The 25,813-nt window shown below is 38.4% G+C and overlaps 1 protein-coding gene across 5 annotated transcripts in view; it reads right to left on the bottom strand.

Annotated features, from left to right (window-relative positions):
• Positions 1-25,813, bottom strand: part of BNC2 (basonuclin zinc finger protein 2) — a 450,289-nt gene that overhangs the window by 298,530 nt on the left and 125,946 nt on the right. For 4 of the 5 annotated variants that reach the window (XM_074394876.1, XM_074394877.1, XM_074394879.1 and 1 more), the window contains exons 2-4: positions 17,609-17,748; positions 16,256-16,381; positions 6,387-6,587 (exon numbers count right to left, since the gene is read on the bottom strand). In XM_074394876.1, coding sequence (XP_074250977.1) covers positions 6,387-6,587; positions 16,256-16,381; positions 17,609-17,626 — 345 coding nt within the window. In that variant the 5' untranslated portion in view covers positions 17,627-17,748. The remainder of the gene's footprint in view (positions 1-6,386; positions 6,588-16,255; positions 16,382-17,608; positions 17,749-25,813) is intronic. The other variant, XM_074394875.1, reaches the window with a different exon arrangement.

Genomic DNA, 25,813 nt, shown 5'->3' on the forward strand with positions numbered 1-25,813 from the left:
GAAGATCACCTAGCAAAATGTAGAAGCCAGCTACTTTTCTGGAAATAAAAAATGGCATCAGCTTTGGCAGCCATTGGTGAGATCAATCACTTCCTAGGACCCCCAAACAATCTTCTGAGCAAGGCCTAGAGAAGGGCGGTCATTGAGCAGCACCATAAACATAAACATACCACAAAATCATACCATCAAAGGTACAAGAGGATTTTTCACGTGGTGAATTATTTCTACACCGTTAACAAACCAGGCTCCAAACCTCACGTGAAAGGAAATCTTGGAACCATTATATTCCATGTTCTTTGGACAATAACAAGCAGGGAGTCCCACCGAAAATTTCTCTCACTAAAAAAGTCACCCCACCCAATTCACTTTGTTTTGTCTACAACCGCAAAGTTCTCTTGACAGTCTGTGGGGAAAAAGGAGTTAATTCCTAGATCGATTCAAACACTATGGTTCAAATTATGGACACAAGGTAAAAGCAAATTCCAATTTCTTTTCCTCTTCCCTTTTGATATATGTGCTAATCTACAGTGCCAAGTTCAGAAAATACCTCTTGGGCTGTACAGAATCATTAGCTATTCACGTTTATAAGGAAAATCCTCTCAAAAGCTTTGCAGATAGACAATGGTGCAACTTTCTTTAAGTGAGTGTGTGTAATGCATATAAGGTAGAGAGAGGGAGGCACTAGAATGTGTGTTTTTCATTCAAGTGGATGACGCCAGCTCACTATCTGTAACGGACTGTTCCCTTGGAATCAGCTCTCTGTGTCACAACGACCTGGCAAACTTGAATGCTTTCACTATCACTGGAGTCCTTGCAATCCTGCCTTGGTTGTGACCCATTCACTTCTGCCCTAACTTCTCAGAGATGCCTTATTCAGCATCTAATTAGTTAGGGAGGATTTGCCGCAGCTCTTAACCCTGACACAGGAGTGGGAGGATGTGCTGCTGTGGTAGCCCAAATCTGTCCTGTCACTGCATTAATCAGATTTCCATAAAGCTATGTATGAATAATTGGATTTATCAGTGAATGTGAATATGCACTCATAAATATAATTATTAAAAAATACCTACAATTATAGATAAGATATCTACACCTTAGAGGGATTTATTTTTCAACTGCGGTTACTTGGCTCACCTTAGCAAAAGGCTTTACAAATTACACAAACATAATGGACCTATTTGCACATGACAGAAAGGTGAGAAAAAATTAAGCAATTTCAAAATGATTACCTACTATGTTCAAATTCGTTTAAATGAATCATGTTGAAAATAAACTCAAAATTTGTGCACAGGTTTTTAACATGTACAAAATACACAGCTCAGCATATGTTTGTCCATGCTTTATGTGCATTAATGTTTACTTCCTTCCACATGGAATACCACATATGTGAACTATTACTTTCCCACTGCATTACAAATGAGACAGTACCTCTTATGTGAAGTCTGCATGTTATCCATGTATCTTCAAAGTTCAGGACAAAACCAAGCACCTGTCTCTATGCTACAATTTGTATTTTAACAAATACAAATATCCAAATATTCCTATTTTAGTGTTTCATTAGCAAAAAATATACTGAGAATATTTGAATATATGTCTATTGTTAAAAATAAAACATATTACTACTCAAATTAAGAGGGGCCTAAATTGGAGGTAGTATCCTAGTAATTCAACAAGCTAAAACTGCATACTTCTTAATATAATATAAATATTTATTTTAGCATTAAGACCACAAGGTTAGTCAATTTAATCCTTTTTCAGTGAGACAAGATCACCCAAACATACTAACTGTAAGGAAGGGAGTAAAAAGGGAGAAAAGTGCAGAAAGAAAACTAGGGATGGATGACGCCTCGCAATGAAAGTCATTTTCAAAGACCATTAACTATCAACTGCTTTACACAGGGCTTTGATTAAATAAGAATATGCATCCTATGTAAAAAGGGATGTCTATTTGAGTGGGATAGAGTTTAGAATAAAAATGTGTTGTATAACTATAGAGAAGACTCAAACCAGATTGTACAATTAGGTGTCTGACTCATAATATTATATATATGCCTTTTAAATCATTAGTAAATAAATACTTTAAAAAGTGGGGGGGGAGGGGGAAGAACAAAACCATTTTAATTTAAATATATAGATCCCAGAAACTGACATTGGTGGCCTATATAAATAGGAAGAAAAGATTTCTTAAAGACAATTCATACTGAGCACTCTTTTAAATGGATTCTAGCGATGTTCTTACACATTTCTTATATTTTATTTATCATTTCTCTGAAAGGTGCTAGATTTTTATATTAGTAACAAAGTTTGCTTTTACTCTGTCGTATCTCTGGTGAGCAGATGCTCTGATTTTAATGTAAATCGTTGATTTAATTTTTAGTTTTCTTGGTTTGCCCCTCACCTATCTAGAAAATGGTTTCTCTGGTGGTAACTAAAACATCATGCTAATGAGAGACTCTAATGCACAACAGAAAAATGTCACTACTAATAATATTTGCATGAAGTTAAATAAAGCAACTGTAAGTGAATGTCAGACAGTTGTTCTTGAATAAGACACAGTTTCAGAATGAAATTATGTCGTTAATTTTGTTACATCATCGGGTGAATCCTAAATTACTACATAATGATGCACAGTCATTTATAATTCTAACTTAGTATTTCACTCAAGTATGAAAAGAGACCTTATTAAGGGATCTGCATTTTATTTGAAACAGGTTAAATATACCTCACCAATAATAAAAGGTAAATGCCTCTAGTAACACATGAAATGTGGCTATAGCTACTTACCTGTATGGTTTCCTTTCTGAAAAGATTTTTAAATAGACTGGACTATTACATCCCTTGAGATAGAAGAATTTTACTTACTATGCTCTCAAATGCACAAAATACTTATAAAAATAGAAGAATTACCTCTTAAAGTGTGATTTAAAAAAAAAAAAAACTTCAAAAAGCAAGCCTTATTTTTTGCTTTTAACAATACCTCGGGAAACTAAAACAGGTAAAATAAGGTTCATTCTCCACCTGCCACTGACAAACTGACCCAAAGAAGAACTCCCTTTACACAAGAGTCATACCCTTTAAGGTTCTCAAATATTCATCTATATACATAGAAATAATTTGAGAAAATCATACTTCAATATAGAAGAAAAACTGTATAGGCAGAGGAAAATGTAGTAAATAGTCTTAACTTGAACTTTAGGGGTACATACTTAATCCCACTAAATCTAAATTGGCTTCAGATTGTGATGTTTACTACTAGATACAAAGATTTACATGTAAGCAGATCCAGCTTTGCTCATTTCAAACAAAAGACAAAGATTTTTGTCTCCCTTCTTCCTACTTTACTTATAGAACACACAAAACTAGATTACTAAATTTCAGTATTCATGAGACATTTCCCACAAGTTTTTCTATAGTTAAATACTGGTGATATTATTACCTACAACTCAGTTTTGAAACCTTTTATAGCAGCATTACTGGTCAGACTTTTCTAATGTCTAAAAAAAATAATTGAGAAAATATTAGTTTTTATACTATTTAAGAAAACTTAAAAAAAAATAAATTATATTTATTTCATAAGCTAAGTAAATTTTACTTAGAAATTAAAATCATAATCTAGAGAAACCTCTTTATGCCTTAGAAATGAGATATACAGAATTCTACATATTTGATTAAACTGAACAAACTTTTACCTGTAACAAAAGCTGGCTTAACTGTATATACTGAAAGTAATACTTGAAACAGCTGGCTTCAAGAGATTATCAGAGATATAATTTCAGTAAGTCTCTCTCACACACACACACACAGACACACACACACATGCTGAATCAGCATTGCTGATGAAGTATAGGTAAGAAAAACAAACATATTAACTATGAACAGCACACATACTTGTACTCACATAGTTTGAACTTAAGTTCATGTAATATTTATACAAGCTAAAATGTCATCTTGACGAGAAAAATAATGTAAGCTCATACCGTCTTTTATATGATTTCCAAAACTGCACAAGAGGTAAACATTTAGTGACCATGACAGAAAATGCCAGGGTTGGGTGGGTAGGCAGGAGTGATTGCTAACTATATCAAAACCAAAAAAATAAAGAAAACACATTTAAAACTGTGATTTCTCTCCCTTTGTTGTACTATAATTTATAAAGAGCAAAATTAATATTATACAGTTTTAATAGCACCCATTAAGCATAAATTACTTCCCTATATTTCTGTTCTCTCCATGTAGTCATTGATGCTCACCATTACACATGCATGCACACACAGGTACACACAAAATATGCACACAGTCAGACAGCTAGATCAAAGACATCATAAATTTTCCTAATTCTGACCCATCATTTATATTATTTACTTTTATTTGTTTTTTAGGTAAAATGTTTTCCATGACAAAATCTCTTTAGATTCAAATCTAATTGGAAATGGGCTAGTGCCAAATAAGCAATCTAACACCATCTATGTGGTTCAATAGCCATTTATCAATTGATCATTATCTCTATCTGGTTTTATTAACTCTTTTCTAGCTAGAGGGAGACCTAAGCCAATCTTCCCTTCTAACACACACACACACACACACACACACACACACACACGATCTCCACTAACTCAAGGAAACCCCTGAAGGTGACAAATAATTTTTAAAATGAGGCACAAGTTATTTGGTACTAAGATTAGCGAAAACACTCTGCATTCCAACTATGAGAGAGCCACCCAGGCAGGGATGTGTCGCGGTAAACACCTCTAATAGCACTCTGCAGTGACAAGGAGCATCTCTGTGTGGAAATCAACTTCTCACTTTAAAGAATGGGAAACTGCACATGAAGAGTTACTTATTGAGTTTATGTTGATTGCATTTAAATCCCAGCTTACTGTATCAGCAGTAATCAGGGTCCCTCTACAGGATATGTCAAAATACACCTTATTCAAATGCATTTATCCTATCTAGAATTGTGTGCTAAAACTGTTCTCTAGCTAAATGCTACAAAACCCTGGTTGTAGGTAGTATCTCTTGCAAATGTATTTCTAAACTTGTAGTAGTTTATAGTCTGGCAAATTGTTTCATTTTATTATCAACAACTTTGAAAATCTAACTTAAATTTTCATGAACTCTTACGAACAAAAGGGTTTTATTTTTCATTAAAAAAAAAAGGAAAGAAAAATAAAGAAGGAAAGCAGCTGCAGTATTTTCTTCCTCATGAGTGGCACAATATCCATTTCTTAACACCTGCCACCAACTTAAAATCCAAGTATATTTGTCAATAGTACTTTCGTGCTGTGTGGATAATACCCAACTAACTTGCTTTGTGTGGGTTTGGTGCAGGCTTTTGAAAAGCAAGACGTGTATAGGAGGGAGGCACCAGGGAACTTCCCTCCCTCACTTGAGCACAATCCAAGATGAAGTTTCTGGGTTGTGTCCCCTTCCTTTCCTCTCACCCTCGCTCCCCCGCGGAGCCAAGGAGCCAGCAATTGTGCAAGAGGAGCCCGGCGCGCAGGGCGCGTATCACGGAGCGCATGGTACGAGCCGCCGGCTCCGGTGATTAATGATCAGTCACCGATGGCCTCGCGCTCACCGCGTCGGCTTTCCCAGCAGAGCCGGCAAGCCGAGCGCCTCCAGCGCAGCCGGGACGGAGGAGCGGCTCTGGGGAAGACGCCGAGGCTGCGCTCCAGTGAGTGCGCGGGCGGGCGGGCGGGCGGCCGGGCGGGCGAGCGAGCGGGCCGGAGCCGGCGAAGGGAACGCAGGGGCGGGCGCAGAGGGCCGGCTGGCGAGGAGGAGCGGAGCGGGGCCGAGGAGCGAGGACCGGGCGGCACAGCCCGCCACGCACGCCGGCTCCTCCAGCGACCCTCGGCGCCGGCAGCGGGAGCCTGCGCAGCCTCCTCTCTCTTCTCAGGTCTGAACGAAGCTGCTTCCAGCCACATGAAGTCAGCAGGGCTGTTCTGAGGGGCCCCTAGATTTTACGACTGTTTTTTGGGTTGCAGAACCTACTCTGAGAGAGCAGACACTTTGACGAAGTGATTCATATTGACAGATACGTTTCTTGGGTGGTGGCTTTTTTTATTCTTAACAGAAAACAAAGAAATAAATTGTCTTCCCCTGACCCAGGCTGTACTGGGAAACTTTTCAAAAATGTCTCTGCTTTCTTTTACTTCAGTATCCGTTTTCCTTTTTCTTTTAAGACGCCCTTAGGGAAACCATGAAGTAACCCTGCACATTCCAGTAACACAGTTATGACAAAACAGAGCCTAACTAGGAAGTGACCACATTTTAAAAAATATTTAAAAGGAAAGACACCAGGAACAAACGTGCCCATAACAATTCAAGGTTTCTTAAAAAAAAAAAAAAGAAAGAAAGAAAGAAAGAAAAGAAAGTAAGTAACTTACCTGTTGGGACATTCTGAATAAGAGGTTAGTATCAGCGTTTTGCCATGTCCCCATGAACCCTGGTTCAGCCGTAGTCGTTCTGGTTCCGAACTGCATGGAGTTGTCAGTACAGGAGTCTCTTAAAGTCAAGTCTCTTGCCCTCTTTGGCTCTCTGTCTCTCTGTGTCTCTCTTTCTCTCACATCCACTTCTGCCTCTTCTGACTGAAAAGTGAAGGTGGATTTTTTGAGCCTCTTGGCAGCCAGTAGCAGGAGTGTAGTGTAGTTAAGAAGCTGGCTGAACTGTGCATTTCATTTGGGAAGGGGGAGATTTGGGGGAGGGAGGGGGTCAGAGCTTCTTTCGCACCTTCTGCACAGATATCCCTATCATTTATGCATAGATTGTGACTCCCCAAGCTTGCCTTTGCTCAGTTTAACAGCTGCCTGTCAGGTGTGCGGGCAGCACTGGAGACCCAACCATCAGCTTCAAACTCTCAGCCACTGCATGTCATTGGATAACAGAGCTAAGAGTCAACTGCACTGTTCCACTGTCAGGCACCAAATGACACCCTGCACTAACCCCTCTCCAGATATACAGATAGATACACACTTATGCACACTCCAGGCAGCACCACAATCACGGTGCACAGGGCGAGGAGAAGCTAGGGCCCTTCCCCGGGAATTTTTCTCAACAATGCTTTCTGATATAACACGTAGTATCTGACACCAGTCTTTGCTTTAACATTTGTAAAACTGTGATACTTAAATATTTTTTTAATTACACCGAAGAAAATAAAATATTCAGCTGTAAAAGAATGTAACATTGGCTCAATTATGGTCTAAATGTTAGCTCCTGAAGTCATATCGTATGTGCTGGGCTATTTATAACCACATAGAAACTCCCAAATAACATACGTAGAGCTGTGACCTTATACTCTGAAGAGTAAATAAATAAGCCTAGCAGTTTTTGTAACATAGAAGATGCACAATAAACATTCGCCAAATATAAATATATACTATTTAATATCTAGTACCTCAGGCTGTTACTAAACTGAATGTTAAGTAATGAGAAACTGAATGGCAAAGGAAAAAAGTATACCTTTTCTTAAAGCTCAAAAGTAGAAAAAAAAATCCTTTGTTAAAGTTCCTGGATGAAGCATCTGCAATATCCTTTCAAATCACAAAAAAAAAGAAAAAGATCAAGAAAAAAACCCTGTCCCATGTCAGGCAAAAAGTAATGAAAATAAAAACTCCATCTTTCATTCAAGATCTCTGTGGAAAATTCTGTAACGTTTTCCTGCCTGATGAGATACAGCCTTGATAACATGTCGTATTTTTAATTAAACAAGTTTTAAAACTATTCATCTATTTATTAGATAAGTATTTGTCTGCCTTATTTATGGAAAAGCAGCACTGAACAAAATGCACTGTACATAAACAGTAACTTCAAAATGGAAAGCAAAATTCATGCCATCTCATAAAAGTAGTCAGCAGGAAAAAGCCATCCTTCCTAAACTTAAAATGTAAGGAACATTAATCTTCAACCACCTACAAATATCGAGGACAAATGTACCACTCTCCTTGCTCCTTCTTAACTCAAGAATAACAATAAACCTTACTCTCTGAAACAACAAAAGAAACAGAAAAGAGCTTCAATGGCAGCTCTGTGTCATTAGTGGACAATGAGAAAAGATGAGAAAACGTACACTATGTTGACACAAATGTGCCTTCCCCTCTAGAACCGACATCTCCTGAAAGCTTTTCTGTTAAACTTCCGTCCAGTTCACCACCATTAAGCACAAAAAAGTCTCAAAAGAAGCAAATTCAATATCTGAGAGGAAACAAACCAGAACCCAAAGAATTGTTGCCTTAAAATATATTAAGTCCACCTGTGGTCAATAAAAATATTCTTGGTGGGGGGAGGGCAGGAAAAACCCCTACGAGTCAATTGTCAACAGTGACTGTACCTTTACTGCTAGCTATTACCCACTTAAACTCCCTCTAAAATTTGCTAGCCTCTTGATTTCTGAAGTGGCACTCAGTGCCTCAGTCAAGCTGCCTGCTCAGCTCCTGACCTTCCCACTAATGGCTGTTATTTGTGGGAGGCTTAAGGACACTGTCAATAGCAAGCTTCCTCCTCCTTCCACTCAGGCTCTGTTGTATGGCTTTGCCTGCCTGTTCTCTCTCCCTCTCCCTCTCCTTGTCTCTTTCTTCCTCTCCTTCACTCCCTCTTCCTCTTTTTCCAGCCCCTACCCCTTTTTTCTATCAGTCCTGCAGTCCTCTTCTTTCCCAGGTATCCTACCCCCCACTCCACGCACACACTAACAACACAAAAATCAACTGGCATGCAGCAGCAAGCACCTGCAGTAATAGACTCTTTTATTAAAACTGTTATTCTGCAAGACTTGAAATTCCCCGTGGACCGGGCCATGTCAAAGCCGATATAATTAACTAGAGGCTCAGCAACGGATCAATTACCAGACAAGCAAGTGATAGTGAAATCAATGAAAGATCATCAGCCACATTATCAGTGTTGCAACTCATTAGGGCAAAACTGAGAAATGTGCTCAAAGCGAGCCCAAGCAAGGTGGCATTACAAAACAAAGGGCTAATTTGGAGACCCTGCTGTGAACAATCTGTAACAGAATTAGCCTTTTTTCCCCCTAAACTGCACAGCTCCGTAACTAAGTGTGACAGACTGAGAGAAGCAGTTTATTAAGACACCAACCCCAAGTTTATTTAGTTCATAAACTCTCTCCTAGAAAATCAATACAGTCTGTACAGGGTTATTAGGCTGACTAGCTAATACATCCAAATCTAGTCTGCCCAGCCAGCAGTCTTCTGACAAAATGCTACCCAGTATAGGCAAACTGAGCTCTTCCAGACACCAAGGACTCAGGTGTCTCTGACTGAAACAGGTCTGCAATATAACATGTTATTGCCACAACACAAGCCTTAAAAACACCAAGATAGCTTTCTAAGTTTTAAAAAATATTTTTCATAGCAAATATACAAAAGTGCATCTGCTAAATGGATTTGCTCAAACAAAACCTTAACTACGTTGTAACACAACTTTACAAAGAGGACAAGCTTTGTTACAAAAAGAGACAACAATTAATCCAAACTCAGTAATAAATTAAAAAAAGATTTGTTTCTCTAACGCTCATTTTTTACTAAATTTTTTAAAAGAACATTTGGCCCCTCTATAAATCCTCAAGATACATGATCTGAACTTCCACATATAATATAATGTGTAGAACCTTTGATGTTAGGATTATTTCTATCTAGCAAGTGGGGGACACCTGTATCGTTTTAGCAACACAGGTACAAAAAAAATACACCTACAAGGCACAAAGATTTCTTTTGAGTTTTTTTCACTGGCTGCATAGTCTGACAACTATGGAATAACTCTTTGGAATCATTTGTATGAAAATTATTTAAAACTAGAAGGAAGGAGACAGGTATCACTTCCACAATAATTGCCTTTTGCTGCTGATTCTGAGTATTTCAGGTTAAAGAATCAGAAGTGCTTAAAGGCCATCTGTTGGCTTTCCCACACTTACTGATAGTGAGAAAGGGACCATGGCAATTGTGAAGTCCACCAAACTAGGTTTCACTGCATCCCAGTTAAAGACATGGCAGGAATGTGAATACCTCCCCCACACCACAACGCATAAGCAAAAATATACTTAAACACAGTAAGAAGCTCAAAAATATTTTACAATGGTAAAACAGATTGGAGAACTGAAGGGAAAAAAAGACAATGGTTCTGGAAGTGATTTCTGATGTTGACGATGTTTTAACATTTAAAATCTTCCAAGAAGAGGATTGCACTATAACATGCCTTTTGTATACTGGCTCTAAGATACTAAATCCTAAACTTAAAAAGAAATCTTTATTTTCACATGACTACAGTTAAAATTCAATTTATAGATTGCTGTAATTAAACCTTTTCCCTGTAACTTTCGAGCCAACACCTTATTAAGCATTTCATAGCTCATGTTTTGGTGTAATATGTAAAAAAGTCAGACATATATTCTAAGCCTGTGCTATAGGTGCCATGGTTTAGATAGTAATTAAAAGTTGTAATTGCAGGAAATTTTTACTTTTTAAAACCTTTTTGCATATAACTACACACTGTGCATACACCCTCAATGAGATCCAATTAGTTACAAAAAATTTGCATTTCAGTTAGTGTGGGATAACAAGACTATAGGGAGGCACAATGCAATTCCACCAGCAGAGTAAAAAAGTGTGTTCTTTCTTGTTAGCTCTGTAAGCAATAATTCCCACAACCGTTTAAAATGTTACTGATCTTTTCAATACTTGAGTATTACGGTAGGTTTTGGGTTTTTCCCTCAGTTTTCTTTTTAAAAAAATCATATGTTGGTGTACACAAATCAGCCACAGTGAATACATAAAAATGCAACTGAGCAAAGATTTTTGTTTTGTATGTATGTTTGTGGGGTGTTTCCTTTGAGGGGAAGGATATATTGCATACTTTTTCTTCTTTCTACTTACATTCTTTAAAAGCACATTGCTAAAATAAGTTCTGTAACTGGGGGCAAAAAAAACCTCACTGAGTTCTATGTAAATATACATGATTTTATGATAAAAGCATACATTTACTGCACTGAGAATGTACTCTAGGATTTTTTTTTCTGTCTCCAACAATGTAAATCCTGCACAAATATAAAATAAATGTATAGTTTATGTATACAATTTAACAAGCATCTCTATAACTTCTGCTGGTTCATAGAACAATACCTGCAATTCCCTGGGTTCAGTTCAGCAACTGTTAACAGATTCCATAATCTGTAATATGCTCTGCCTTTGCTCTTCTTTTATTCACTATTCATTTTCAAGGCTTGGTTAAGTACAGAGCTGGGTTAAAGATCAGTGGTTTTTCATGTGACACACGCTGGTATTCATTTAATGGCTTGTCAAGACAAAACTGTCCCTGTTCTTGCCAAAATAATAAAAATGACGCTCCACATCGCATGACAATCAGCACTTCCTTATGGCGAAACAACTTGAGCTTTTGTAATTCATTTATTTTATAGGAAAAAAAATGTTAAAAACTGGCTACCCAATCTTTTATGTGGAAATCAGGTTGCCATTCTTGAAGAAGAGTTTTTAAATGTTTTGCCCTCTCCTAATTCTAGAGCAACATGTAAACTAGTTTCTAATCAAATCAGACTTTACCATATAAAAACAATGCTGAAGCTACAAATTCATATGGCATTAAGGTATATAACTTAATATATGCAAATTATGCAGAAGCAGCAGGCTGGACTCAGTCACAGAGGTAGGGGAACCAATCGAGGAAATGTCATTTTTCTTGAGAACAAAGTATGGGACTTGCTTTGCAACATCTGTTGGGCTGTGTGAAATGTTAACAGATGTCTTAAGTGAAAAAAGGAAAAAGAAGTAATAAAGGAAACCTCTTCTGAACAGATAATCCACCCAAATTTCCATATTCCTGATGAAAAAAGTTGACAGCAACCTTTTTCCCTTGTGAAACCTGCCATCCTTACTTTATTGTGTAAAGTTTCATTTTCTATGTGAAGGAGGAAAATTTTTTGACTCACTGTAAAGAAATGAATAGAAAAGAAGTAAAACAATAATTTCAACTCAGGTTTTCCCTTTGTAAAAAATTACACTATAATCTAAGCTCCCTGTTTTCCCTTGACATATGTAAACAGATGAAAAGATAGTAAAAAATTCACCCTCCAATCCAAAAAAAAAAAAAAAAGAAAACTACAGACACACACACACACACACAGATGAAATATTACTCTACTATGCTTACATTAACTCTACTGGCATGGAGTGGGCAGAAGGAGGAAGAGTAAAGAGCAGCTTCTAAGATAAAGTTCTGATATTAAGTCATCTCTACTGATAAAGGTACTCATCTTCACAATTAAGATTCACCTATCATTAGCCATGCCTGGTGTCGGATGCCTGTAATCCCAGCTACTCAGGAGGCTGAGGCAGGAGAATCACTTGAGCTTGGGAGGTTGCAGCTGCAGTGAGTCAAGATTGCACCACTGCACTCCAGCCTGGGCAACAAGGGTGAAACTCCATCTCAAAAAAAAAAAAAAAAAAAAAAAAAAGATTCACCCATCATTTACACCTAAGTCTTTGCACTCTCCGACTGGCTCCTAATTTCCTTTCATTATTATCCTTATAAGAGGATGTAAATCAGCAGTAAAGCTTGATATTCATGAAAAATTTTGAAGTATACTAGTTGGATCCCTATATTTAAACTTTAAGGAACCTAGACAACTACTTTTCTAGTTAACAATTCTCTTTTGTGTTTCAATTTACATATGATCTAGCCAAGCCTAAATGTAGTAGGCTTTAATTCCAATTAACATGTTGATGAATGCATGCCAGCTACTGAATCTTACCTAGTGCCTATCTGTGAATGAATGAAATATACACCTATCTGCTTCTATACGTCTTCTTCTTTGGGAACACCATATTCTATTGCTTATTCTCTTAAAAACCTGGGACATGAATTTGGGTTAACAGCTTAAAGATGAACACATTCAAAATGCACTTAAGGGTCTTTACAGATTCAAATCAGGAAAGAAAAAAATTGCATCATCTCTGATTGCCAGGCTCAATCACTGGCTCCTCTCTGTTAGAATTATACATGTTACTTCATATTTACAACTATACCTTCTCCAGATGGTTCTGGCCACCGTGACTGGGCATTTTAACATAAAGAAGGCTTCATCAGAACAGCCTGAAGATGTGATGGGGCAAGGTCATGGTCCAAGTTGCAAATAAGACAAGCAGGCATGCCTTCAGTTTTCAGTTGGTTTGGTTTATTCCAAAGTACTGTGAGTCCTAGATGGTCCAATGTTTACTCACAAGAACACAATATCCGAGCACGTGACAAAAATAAATAACCACTCACCCATACGGAGGGAGAAAGCTTGTGTACTGAAGACTTCATTATATGCCCTTAGACCAAGAGAGGAAAATAGGCCTTCTGACATGAGGTTGGAGGAGGACACAGGGTCAAATCACTTTAAACAGTGGCACAAACATCCCCCATAACTAAATGTTATCTAAAAGCTTCAACCTTCTCAGCAAAAGGGAGAAACTGCTCTGGTTGACTCGTGTGTCTGTACCAAGTAAAACAGTCAATATAATACACTATCTGCTGACAACCTAATCACGGGCTCAGTTTCATAGAAACACATGGAGGAAATATCCAAAAGCCATAATCCCTTGATGCACTACAAAAATTTAAAAATAAAAGGATTTGAGTAGGGTATGGTAGATGAAGTAGTTTACAAAATGTTAGGTAATGATGAATCCTTAGACTCAAGATATTTGCAGATATAAAAGCAGCTGAGGTCAGCATGAATCTTGTGCCTACAAAAGGTCAAATATTTTACCTACCTTGTTTTGGTTTAAAAAAAGGAAAGTGACTTTTATTAATCTTCTCTCAAGTGCAAACAGTAACAGTGGCTTCTTTCTACCAAACCTATATTCAATGTTTTATGAGAAAATCCAGAAGTAAAGAACCAGTGATAGCTTTACTTAAATGAATTAAAAACAAACAAACAAAACAGGCTGGGGGCACACACAATGGGAAATTACTTTCACATGAACATGAAAGTTGCAAGAATTATAAAGGTAGTGTTAATTCATTTTTGTTTTTGTTTTTGTTTTTGTTTTTTTTTGTTTTTTGAAACAGGATCTCACTCTTCTTCCAGACTGGAGTACAGTGGCATGATCTTGGGTAACTGAAAGCTGTGCCTCCTGGGTTCAAATGATTCTCCTGCCTCAGCCTCCCAAGTAGCTAGGATTCCAGGCGCCTGCCACCAAGCCCAGCTAATTTTTGTATTTCTGGTAAAGACGGGATTTCACCATTTTAGCCAGGCTGGTCTCAAACTCCTCGCCTGAAGTGATCCACCTGCCTTGGCCTCCCAAAATGCTGGGATTATAGGCGTGAGCCACCACACTCAGCAAAGGTAATGTTAATTTCTTTATTTACTTCCTTCTACAGTCTGTGGACCAAGAAGCTTGCAGTCTCATTAAAGATATCATAATAATGGTTTAAATTACTGTCAGAAAAAAAGATTGAGATTCAGCAACATCCAAGAAAATTACGTCACAGGCTGGGCACGGTGGCTCACACCTATAATCCCAGCACTTTGGGAGACTGAGGTAGGTGGATCACTTGAGATCAGGACTTCAAGACCAGCCTGGCCAACATGGCAAAATCCCATCCCTATTAAAAAATTTTTTTTAAAATTAGCAGGCTTCGTGGCACATGCCTGTAATCCCAGCTACTCAGGAGGCTGAGGCAGAAGAATCACTTGAACCCAGGAGGCAGAGATTGCAGCGACCCAAGACTGCACCACCGCACTCTACTCCATTTCAGAAAAGAAAAAGAAAATCATGTTGCAAGGCGGAGCTCAGTACCTCATGAAATTATTGAAAAAAACTCAACACTGCCTTTAGAATGATTACAGAAAAGGCTGGGTGCGTTGGCTCATGTCTGTAAACCCAGCACTTTGGGAGGTTGAGACAGGCAGATCACCTGATATTAGGAGTTCGAGACCAGCCTCAGCAACATGGAGAAACTCTGTCTCTACTAAAAATACAAAAAACGAGCTGGGCATGATGGTGCATGCCTGTAATCCCAGCTATTCAGGAGGCTGAGGTAGGAGAATTGCTTGAACCTGGGAAGTGGAGGTGGAGGTTGCGGTGAACTGAGATCATGCCCTTTGCACTGCAGCCTAAGCAACAAGAGTGAAACTCTTTCTCAAAAAAAAAAAAATAATAATAAATTATCACAGGAAGAAAAAAAACAAACCAACAACACTAAAATGACACTCCCTTATATGCAATTTACAAATCTAAAAAAATCAACTTAAAAATAAAATCCCAGTATACTTAAAGTTTCAAAAATTTTTATAAAACCAGAGACTATTTTTTATTTTTTAAGAGATAGGATCTTACTCTTTCACCCAGGCTAGAGTGCAGTGTACAATCATAGCTCACTGTAACCTCAAACTCCTGGGTTCAAGCAACTTTCCCACCTCGGCCACCACACCTAGCCTTTTTTAAGATGGGGTCTCACTATGTTTCCTAGGCAAGTCTAGGAACTTCTACCCTCAAGCAATCTACTGGTCTTGGTAGAGACTATTTACATACATATATATTTAAATTGAAAAATGTTGAAACGAAACAAATGTTGATGAACTTAAGAGATTGTTTTCAAAATTAAGAAACCCAAAAGATGCCAGAAACCTATTAACAGCAAGTTAAAAACAGGAAGACTGAACCATTAGCTTTGAAGATCTGCATAGTGACTGCCTTCGGTGTAGAACAGTGGCTGGGCAAAGGGACACTTACGGCGTTCAGGTAATGTTAAGTATCTCCATCTAGTAGGTGGTCCTGGGTACATTCACTTTGTAAAATTTATCAGGCTATACACATATTTGTGAACTTTTCTTTAAGTATGTTAAACTTCAGTTTTAAAAGTTTACTACTAACACTATTAAGACAGTACTATTATTAAAAAATAGTGATAACAATAAACTACCCTATAACAGTATGAAAAGAAGAAGAGAAAAAGGAGAAGAGAAATAAGTGTAGGTAGGGAGAGAACCAATAGAAGACAGATACTTTATCACATTCAAAGTCATTCAAATAACCATCATCAAATCTACTACTTTCAATGATTTCTTCAGAGGCAAAAAGTGTCAGGAAGCAAGTCCATAGCTGAGTTTCATAGAATGAAGATGAGTATGAAAGACAGTAAAAGACTGGCGGGAAGAACAGGTGAGAGATATAGCTTAACTAGGCAGACAAAGCATGCGAGTATCTCCAAGTAACTTAAAAGGGAAAAAAAATCAACATACCTCAATTTGAGATGTATCAACCCCACAACATGGGACCTTGAAATATGCTGGCCAGTCTTGCTCACTAAGCCTGTCCTCTGATTTGTAATTAAGGCTATGAGGCGGTGGGGTGGGCCCACGGTGTGCCTATTGAGAGATAAAGCAAATTACATATGCCCAGACAATATTACTTAAAAGCACTGAGTACATCAAAACTTTTAAGAAAGTGTAAATGAAATATACCTATGACCAAAAAAACACATTTTTAAGCGTTAACAGTTTCTAAAGCTGATAGTAGCCAACAGCTAAGTAAACTTTGATAAGAACTAAAGGAACAAAGTAGAAGGTACTGAATAATTTGCTACTTGATAATGAATATACTGTTGTCCTGCCTAGCTCAGTTTCTTACTCCCTTTTCTACCACCCCACCCCGCTCGTTTTTTTTTTTTTTTTTTTTTTTTTTTTTTTGGAGACAGAGTCTTGGTCTGTCACCAGGCTGGAATGCAGTGGCACAATCTGGGCTCACTGAAACCTCCACCTCCTGGGTTCAAGCAATTCTTCCGCCTCAAGCCTCCCGAGTAGCTGGGACCACAGGCACGTGCCACCACGCCTGGCTAGTGCCCGGCCTTCTACCTCTTAAAATGACACTTTTAACTGCTGTTAGGAAATACGAATCAAGCCCCCGCCCCTTGCCAAGTACAAGAAGCTGTGGAGAACACAAAAGTTAAGACACACTCCTTCCTCACAAGTTTACAATCTAATATAGGAGATAAGCTGTGAACAAAACAACCTTAACAAAAACAGAATGGAAAAAGAAACAGTAGCAGAATTCTGAACAACTTAAGAGCTCCCTTCCAGCCAGTGTGGTTTTTAACAACAACAACAACAAAAAACTTTTATGCAGAGGCAGTCTTTGCTCTAGCACTGAGCATCGATTATATTCCTAAAGAAGTAATACAGTTTGACAGGAATGTAAGGGAAGATATACATAGAAGAACAGTGAACAAAATGGATGCAGCGGTTGACAGGAACTATTCTAAAAGTAAGAGTCCAATACCCCGCCATAAACAGTCGCTATTTAGCCTGTTATCCACCAACAGTCAAAACTACCAAAAGCTCAACAGCTGTAAGGTCCGATCATTATTCTACTCCAAGATTTATCTGGTAACAGTGTAACAGATGTACTGAAGTGTGAAAAGACAAAAGCAGGGTCCAATTAGGAAGATATTAAAATAGGCTGGGCACAGTGGCTCATGCCTCTAATCCCAACACTTTGGGAGGCCTAGGCAGGCGCATCATCTGAGGTAAGTAGTTCAAGACCATCCTGTCCAAAATGGTGAAACCCCGTCTCTAATAAAAATACAAAAAAATTACCCAGGCATAGTGGTGCATGCCTAGTCGTCCCAGCTATTCGGGAGGCTGAGGCAGGAGAATCGCTTGAACCAAGAAGGCAGAGGTTGCAGTGAGCAAAGATTGTGCCATTGTACTCCAGACTGGGCAAGAAGAGCGAAATTCTGTCTAAATAAATAAACAAACAAACAAACTGGGTAAATTACTGGCAATAGGGCTATAGGGAAAAAAAGGACACAATACAAAAGATACTGTGAAGATAAAATATAAAATCAAGGGGACCAGAATGACTAATAAATGAGAAGTGTCAACAATGACACTAAAGTTCTAACAGTCTGAGCCTAGGAAAATGGCAGCATTATCAACAGAAATGGGGATGAACTGGTTTGTGAGAATATACAGCAAGCTCAGTATGCAGGAACAGCGAGCAGATCATGCAGATGAGCAGGCAACTAGAAACGTCAGAAAACTGATTAATACTGAAGTTACCAGATCCAGCAGCCATCTACACAGACCTGCTAAAAGAGAGAAAGCAAGTGGCCAAGGTTAGAATCTCAGGGGATGATACCCACAGTTATCAGGAGAAAAGACAGAAGAAACAGTGTTAACAGGAGCACTGTGACTATCCAATGTTCCACATGACAAGGGAAAACAGTTGACAGAAGGTAGCATGCTTCAGAGTTTTAAATAATTTAAAACAACAAGATGATATTAGGGTATGGTAAAACAAAATAAAATAGTAAGTAGTAGCAAATTCAGTAGGAACAAACCAAGAGGCATGGGAATAATAAATACCAAAATCAAAATAGTGCTTAAGGATGGAAAATGGGGAATGGCGGATGGGGAGATTGACAGTGACTCACACAGTTTAATTTAAATAGTAACCCTAGTCTTCAGATGTGTTTGTACATTATTAGTTCCTAAACTCAGCTCAATGGGGGTTCAGTATGCCATTCTTCATGTGTATTTGTGGCTGAAATATTTTATGAGGCTTTGTGCCATAAGAGAGAATGTCTTTGTAAACTGATGGATATCCGGAATCCATACTGCAAAGGCGTTAAGAAGTAAGCAAATCGTGAAGACAAAGAGACAGAAAAGATAAAACATTCTTTGGAGAAATTCTGCAAAGAAAACAAGTAGGAGAAACGTGGTCTGAAAAGTTAAGAGGACCCCGGACAGGTTATGTTCATAAGTTGGCAGTTTGTTTTCACTACAGGGAAAAAAGACACTATCACAGGCAAAAGGGACGAAGCCAGCAGAGAAAAGGATATTGAAGATATAAGCCAGAGGGAAAATGGTATGAAAGGGTCCAAGGAGAGAATATGATCAAGAGCACAAATGAAAAGGGTGCCCCTGGAGGGAGGGGAGGGAACCTTTTTTTTTTCCCCTCAGAAACCAGTTAAGAGATACAGAAAAAACAATCTGTGGTTAAGAAATACATATATTAAAACCGCTCATGTTAGAAAGCCAATTTATTATCAGTCTCCTCCACTATACTGTACACTTCTTAAAAGGAACAGAATTTATCTTTGCTAATTCAGGGTCTCACAGGGTGCTCAATAAACGACAGCTACATGCACAAAATGATCATCTCAGAAAAGTAAAGATGGGGCTATCTACTAAGGGAGACCTGATAGGAAGGAATCGAGGAGTACTAGATGGAAGAAAAGGCTGGGTCCAACTGGAAAGGGTAAAATGAAACTCTGCTGTAACCCCAGCACTTTGAGAGGCCGAGGCAGGTGGACCACTTGAGGTCAGGAGTTTGAGACCAGCCTGACTGACACGGAGAAACACCGTTCCTACTAAAAATACAAAATTATCTGGGTGTGGTGGTACATGCCTGTAATCCTAGCTACTCAGGAGGCTGAGGCAGGACAACTGCTTGAACCTGGGAAGCAGAGGTTGTGGTGACCGAGATTGCACCACTGTACTCCGGCCTGGGCAACAAGAGTGAAATTCCATAAAAAAAGAAAGAAAGAAAGAAAGAGAAAATAAAGAAACTCTGAATCAGTAAGAAATGAGTAACAGAAATGGCAAAGAGCAGAACTTAGCCTGGGTTCCCACAAAGCGTGAAAGTGTGAGAAATAATAAACAAGCTGACTAGGTCCAAAAGAGTATAGCTCAGAGTTCCCAGTCTGGGAAGTAAAATATTTAGAACCAGCAAAGAGTTTTCAATACAAAGAGAAAAATGCCTTGCTCTAAAACATACACCATGCCAGGTGCAGTGGCTCATGCCAATAATCCCAGCAATTTGGGAGGCCAAGGCAGGTGGATCACTGGAGGTCAGGAGTCCAAGACCAGCCTGTCCAACATGGTGGTAAAACCCTGTCTCTACTAAAAATATAAAAATTAGCCAGGTATGTTAGTACACACCTGTAGTTCCAGCTACTCGGGCAGCTGAGGGACAAGAATCGCTTGAACCCGGGAGGTAAAGGTTGCAGTGAGTCAAGATCATACCACTGCACTCCAGCCTGGGTGACAGAGTGAGACTCCATCTCAAAAACAAACAAAAAAACCCCACATATATCTTTGATGGGCAACCATATGTTATAAATCATTGCCATTATGCAGCATTCTCACAGTGTGTAGTTCTTATAAAGAAAATAAAGTAAAACACTGAGAATTGATTTTGGATGAAATTACTTAATTTTTATGTAGGTTTCCCCCAATTCTAAGTGTTTAGTATGTAGAGTTTTTCTAATGTCTTTGACTTTATTTCTGACCAGGAAATTCCCCAAAGCCAATAAAAATCAAAATACTTTATACTATGTCACCTATGTGATTTGAACAAAGGCATCGGAGATATGGAATAATTTCACTTCATTAATAAACATAAGACAAAGCTGAAGAGAGCCAAGTTCCACTCCTTATTGCCCGACTCTTGTCTCCAGAACTGCAATTGTGGTCCAAAGTCACATCAGCTCTCTGCCCAATTAGCAAGGTCTGCATTAGCAGAACTCAGCACTTCTAGTCCAGAATCCCTCTAGAGAGCAGGGAAATGATGGGTTCCATCACCTGGCCAACATCAGCAACCGCCAGAGTCACCTTAGGGACAGAGACAAAGACATTCATCTATTGTACTGGCAGCCCCTACAGCCTGCCTTTCTACCAGAGTCCTTTCTGTGAAGACCACTATCTAAGTGACCTGTCATAGAGCTTTATAAAGCAGCATTAATACTGTGGGCCAAAATGAGATTGATCTTTGAGCTTCGTGGTCTCCTGTTGTCAACAGTGCATTATAAAACCAATACTAAATACTTTATAAACAGGTCTCCCCACAGTATATTAGAAAAACAGTGCATATTTCATGCCCCATAGTTAGGTAGCCACATATCCATCAGACTAATAAATTATTTATTAGGTACTCAGAAGTGCAATAAGAGTCAATAAACTAACTTCTAGATACTTATAAGCTACTATTTCTGTGGAAATTGTACCTGAATGAGAAAACTGTCTCACTAACTGAATGGGGGATCTCAGCTCCCTCAAGTGTACTGTTAGAAGGAAGCACGGGCCACATGAGTGAGAAACGACAAAATCCCCACACACTGAAAAGAGTCCTAGTTATTAAATTACAAAGAAGCGTCATCCAACCCCATGCTCATTTCTTTTCTCTTGTATGTAGATTCCTCTGCTTCTACCATACTTGGAGACAGCTCAGGGAAATAAAAATTGGTGGAAACACTTCTCACACACCCGAGTCAGGCCAGATGACAACCACCAATAATGGTTTGCACTTGACATCTCGAAAGAAACTACACAATGACTTGAGTGTATAAGCTTTCTGCTACATGCATAGCATAGAATTTCAAATGTATGAATCTAAGGTTTAGAGCAGACTTCTTTTTTCCATATTTGGTTAAAGCTCCCAAGCCTATAGACATCCTGTAAGACAGTCCCTGGTGCTCTGTCCAACATTATAAGGCATCTCTTTCCTGGTTCTACCCCGCTGAAAGAGGACCTTCCATTCTAGAATATATTCCAGCCCTTCAAGAAGGAATTTCTTCAGCAAGGAGTTATTTCTCAAACTATCAGAGGCGTGGACCTTTGTGCAGTATTGTGGGTGTCATGGTTTCACATGTTGGCCACATTAATACCGGAGAGCAAGCATCTGTAACCCACAGCTGTGTGCTCCAGCCCCAAGGCACCCGCAGGGCTGATGCCAATGCAAACCACTCTTCCCATCCCACATCTGAACCACACTGGTTTTCTTCAGGAGCCAGAGGCTGAGATACAGTTTTGAAAATGAAGGTTTGGGGTTCTTTCCATTCACACGATGGGTACAGGGTGTTAAGAAGAATACTGCCAGATGGACTGGCTCTTTTTTCCTCCCCCATTCCATACCAAGTGAATAAACCATAAAGAGGCTTATGATGTCAAAGGGTCTTCCAAAATACCCCAGGGTAAAAATCTAAATGGATAAATATATAGATTTTGTTCAAACTGTTATCGGGCTTTTTTTCCCTACCATCTTATACTTTTACTCCTATAGGCTGAAGTTTTTAAGGTTGGAAATATTTTATGCCGGTTAAAAAAAAAAAAAGTGGAATTAAAGGAGAAACATGGGAGAGACTTAGTTTCATATTGCTTTCTCAAAAAGACCTCCCAAATCCTACAAATAATGAATGTTAATGTAGAAATATAGGAGAAGACTGTTTTCTTGTATTACTTTTGCTACTACAACCACTACTGCTAAGATGATTATTCATATTAATGAGTTTGGTATGTAGACAAACTATAAAAGACGCAGTCTCTGACCTCAAGTACTTATCTCTGTCTTTTGGGATTTACTCCTCCTGCTAGATTTACTTTTATTCTTCATACCCTTGCCCAGAGGAAGTGATCATCACTCAGGACTTGGAGCATTTCCATGGGTGGGGTTTAAATATGACAATGAGAAGAAAGAGAACTTTTGCCCTTGGACACAGACAACCTTGGCCCCAAAGCTCAGAATGTCTAGTTTGTGGCAAAGAGAAATATAAACTCCCTGTGAAATTTTGATACTGGTCTCACTGAGCTTTATCAGAAAAACTGTGTAAAATATGAAAGCTTACAGCATTCCAGTGCTTTAGCACATCATGCCCACATATGCAAACTGTATCACACTGTACACTAATGAACTAATAGTAAACAATTTCTCTTCATCCTTGCTGGTGTTATTTACATTTTGTGTGTGTGCTTATAGCATATATAGAAGAAATATATCCAGGGAATCAATTTTGCCAACTGATTGTCAGAGTTCTACAGTGAGATTTCTTCAGTTTGAATAACTGCAGAACCTTTTAACTGTGTGACTTCGGCAAGTTACTTAGCCAAAGTTATTCATCTCTAAAGTGGAATGAATAGTACCTGCTTACCAAATTGTTATGAAGATTAAGTATTTTTATTAGTGCAAAATGTTTAGCCAAGTGCCTAGCATATAAGTACTACAATATCAGTTGCTGCATATGTATGTGTGTGAAAAGAGATTTCAAAGCAGAAGCCCAAAGGCCAAGTTTGGCTTCAGGTGTGTTTTGCTTGGCTCCTCCTAAGTGAGTGTGTATGAGTGTGCATATGTTTAATTATTGCCCAACATGTAAAACACAAGAAATTTTAAATTAAAATATGGATGTTCAGCTGTTGAGGGAATGGGCAGGGAGAGGCAAAAGGTGAGGCATCAAAGAATTAAAAGATACGGCATCAGAAACGTATGTTCCCTCCTGACAACAATCAGCAGGGGAAGAGTAGAAGCTACTCTCTGCAGCATGTAAACTCATTTTATACCCTACAGGTTCTCTCAATTCCTTTACTTGCCTGGCCACTGTTGCTGTCTAAGTTCATGACCCCTGGTCTACAACCCATTCTGTATTAACTTAACATACATGGAGAGTTCATTCACACATAAATGAAAGTCTTATTTATATAAAGTATCAAGTACCAAAATGTTTTCTAATATGCTTGCCTCTGATGACAGTAATACTGAATTGCATTACGTTCTTTTTGCATTTTCCTAAACTCTATATTGTTTTGTTCTGTTTTTTAATATACTTTTAAGTTCTGGGATACACATGCAGAACATAGAGATTTGTTACATAGTTATACAGGTGCCATGGTGGTCTGCTGCACCCGTCAACCCGTCATCTACATTAGGTATTTCTCCTAATACTATCCCTCCCCTAGCTCTCCACCCCGCAACAGACCCCAGTATGTGATGCTCCCCTCCCTGTGTCCATGTGTTCTCATTGTTCAACTCCCACTCATGCATGCGAACATGCGGTGTTTGGTTTACTGTAATATATAAAAGGAGTAAGTAAACTCATTACATTATACATGTGACTGTATCAGGGGCCCTGCTACAAGTATAGACATAGGCTTTAAGACAGCTATTTCTTCAGTAACAGTGGTTCTCAAATATATTTGCTTTTAACTAGGGGACATCTTTTTTGGAAAGAAAAAAATATTGATATTGAATATATGAGACAAGTAGTATAAAGCCTGGGCCTCTTGGCTTCTGCAGCCCAAGACACACAGATTGTAAAGTCTTACCAAAAAATTTTTAGGAAACTAATCTAATCCCATTGCTTTACTGTACAAGAAAGGAAACTGAGGCAAAGTAAAAAAATAAGCTGGTAGCAAAGCCTAGACCATTTTTCAGGGATTGGTTCTCCTAAATGTGTTTATACCAGAGCTCAAAGCAGTTACCCAGAGGTTGAAAATCTAGTATTATACAAGATTTACCCTTCCCAACTTGTGAGAAGTGACTATTAAATTTTTAGGAAACTTACAAGCCAGTTGACTTCACATTGGCCATATTGACCTTGACTGCAATCAGTGTCAGACCCCTCCCCCTTCACATTTAACCCCATGAACCTTATTACACTTTTTTTTTTTTTTTTTGTAACAGGGTCTTGCTCTGTCACCAAGGCTGGAGTGCTGTGATCCAATCTTTGCTAACTGCAACCTCTGCCTACTTAGGTTCAAGGAATTCTCAAACCTCAGCCTCCAGAGTAGCTGGAATTACAGCTATGTGCCACCATGCCCAGCTAATTTTTTTTATTTTTAGCAGAGACAGGGTTTCACCATGTTGGCCAGGCTGGTCTCGAACTCTTGGTCTCGAACTCTTGGCCTCAAGTGATCTGCCCACCTCATCTTCTCAAAGTTCTGGGATTACAGGCACAAGCAACTGTGCCTGGCCCGAACTTTTTTTTAATTAAAAAAAAATTTAATCCAGTTAATTGAGAAAGAATCATACTTTCCATGTAGCAGATACTAAAACATCTGAAATTCTTTCCATTCTTAAAATATATAAAATATCACATCATGCAAAGAAATACAAAGTATACCATGAAAGTATAGTTTATTAAAATTCCACAAGCACAACCAGTGCTGGAGATGTTGACATTTGGCCAAGTTGGGCATCTTCCCAGGGTAGATAAATAATTAAGTATGTGTCCTTATAGCCTCCTTCTAAAGATTTGAGAAATTTCGTGAAAAGTATGAAGAAAAGCCAGACTCTTAAGAGTCACAAAATAAATCTACACCTAAATGTGAACTTCTTACGACGTACAAGGCATTGTGGTAAGTTTTATAAAAGATAAAATTATAGTAAGACGTCAGCATCCAGAGCTCTCAGGAAATGAATCATTCTGGATAGGCACAGAGTCAGGGAGATGGAACTTTGTATTTATTGAGCACCTGTTGTGTGCCAGGTACTATGCAAAACATAAAATATTTTTTCATTCATTCTTCACAGGTCCTATGAGATAGGTATTATTATTCTCATTTTACCAATAAGGAAATTTAAGCTAAGAAGGTTTAGTCACTTGGCCAAAGTCTTATATTAAGTGTCAAAGTGGGAATTCAAGACCAAGTTGGTCTGACTTCAAAATATGTGCTCATCCAAATTTCCAGCATTGCCTCTCCAGGTTTCTACCATTTTAGACAAGAATTTTCTGAAAAGGTGCTGCATATACCCTGTTTTAAGCAGAACATATCTTTCTTGATAGTTAAACAGCAATTAATATCTGGTGGTATCTTTAGGCTTCTAAGTGCTTAGGGCTTCCTATTTGACTTGGCATAGGAAAGAGGAGCTCTAGAAATGCTCTGTTTTTTAAATTCAACAATCTATCATTTTATCCTTTCATAGGTAGTTGTGATTATTAATTGTTTGCCAAACATCTGTCTTCTTCCCAGTTCTAGAATTTGCTATTTTACTATGAGCCTTCCCAAAGGAGTAGTCACTAAAAAGAA

Source organism: Saimiri boliviensis, chromosome 2 (genome assembly GCF_048565385.1).
Source record: "Saimiri boliviensis isolate mSaiBol1 chromosome 2, mSaiBol1.pri, whole genome shotgun sequence".
Lineage (NCBI taxonomy): Eukaryota > Metazoa > Chordata > Mammalia > Primates > Cebidae > Saimiri > Saimiri boliviensis.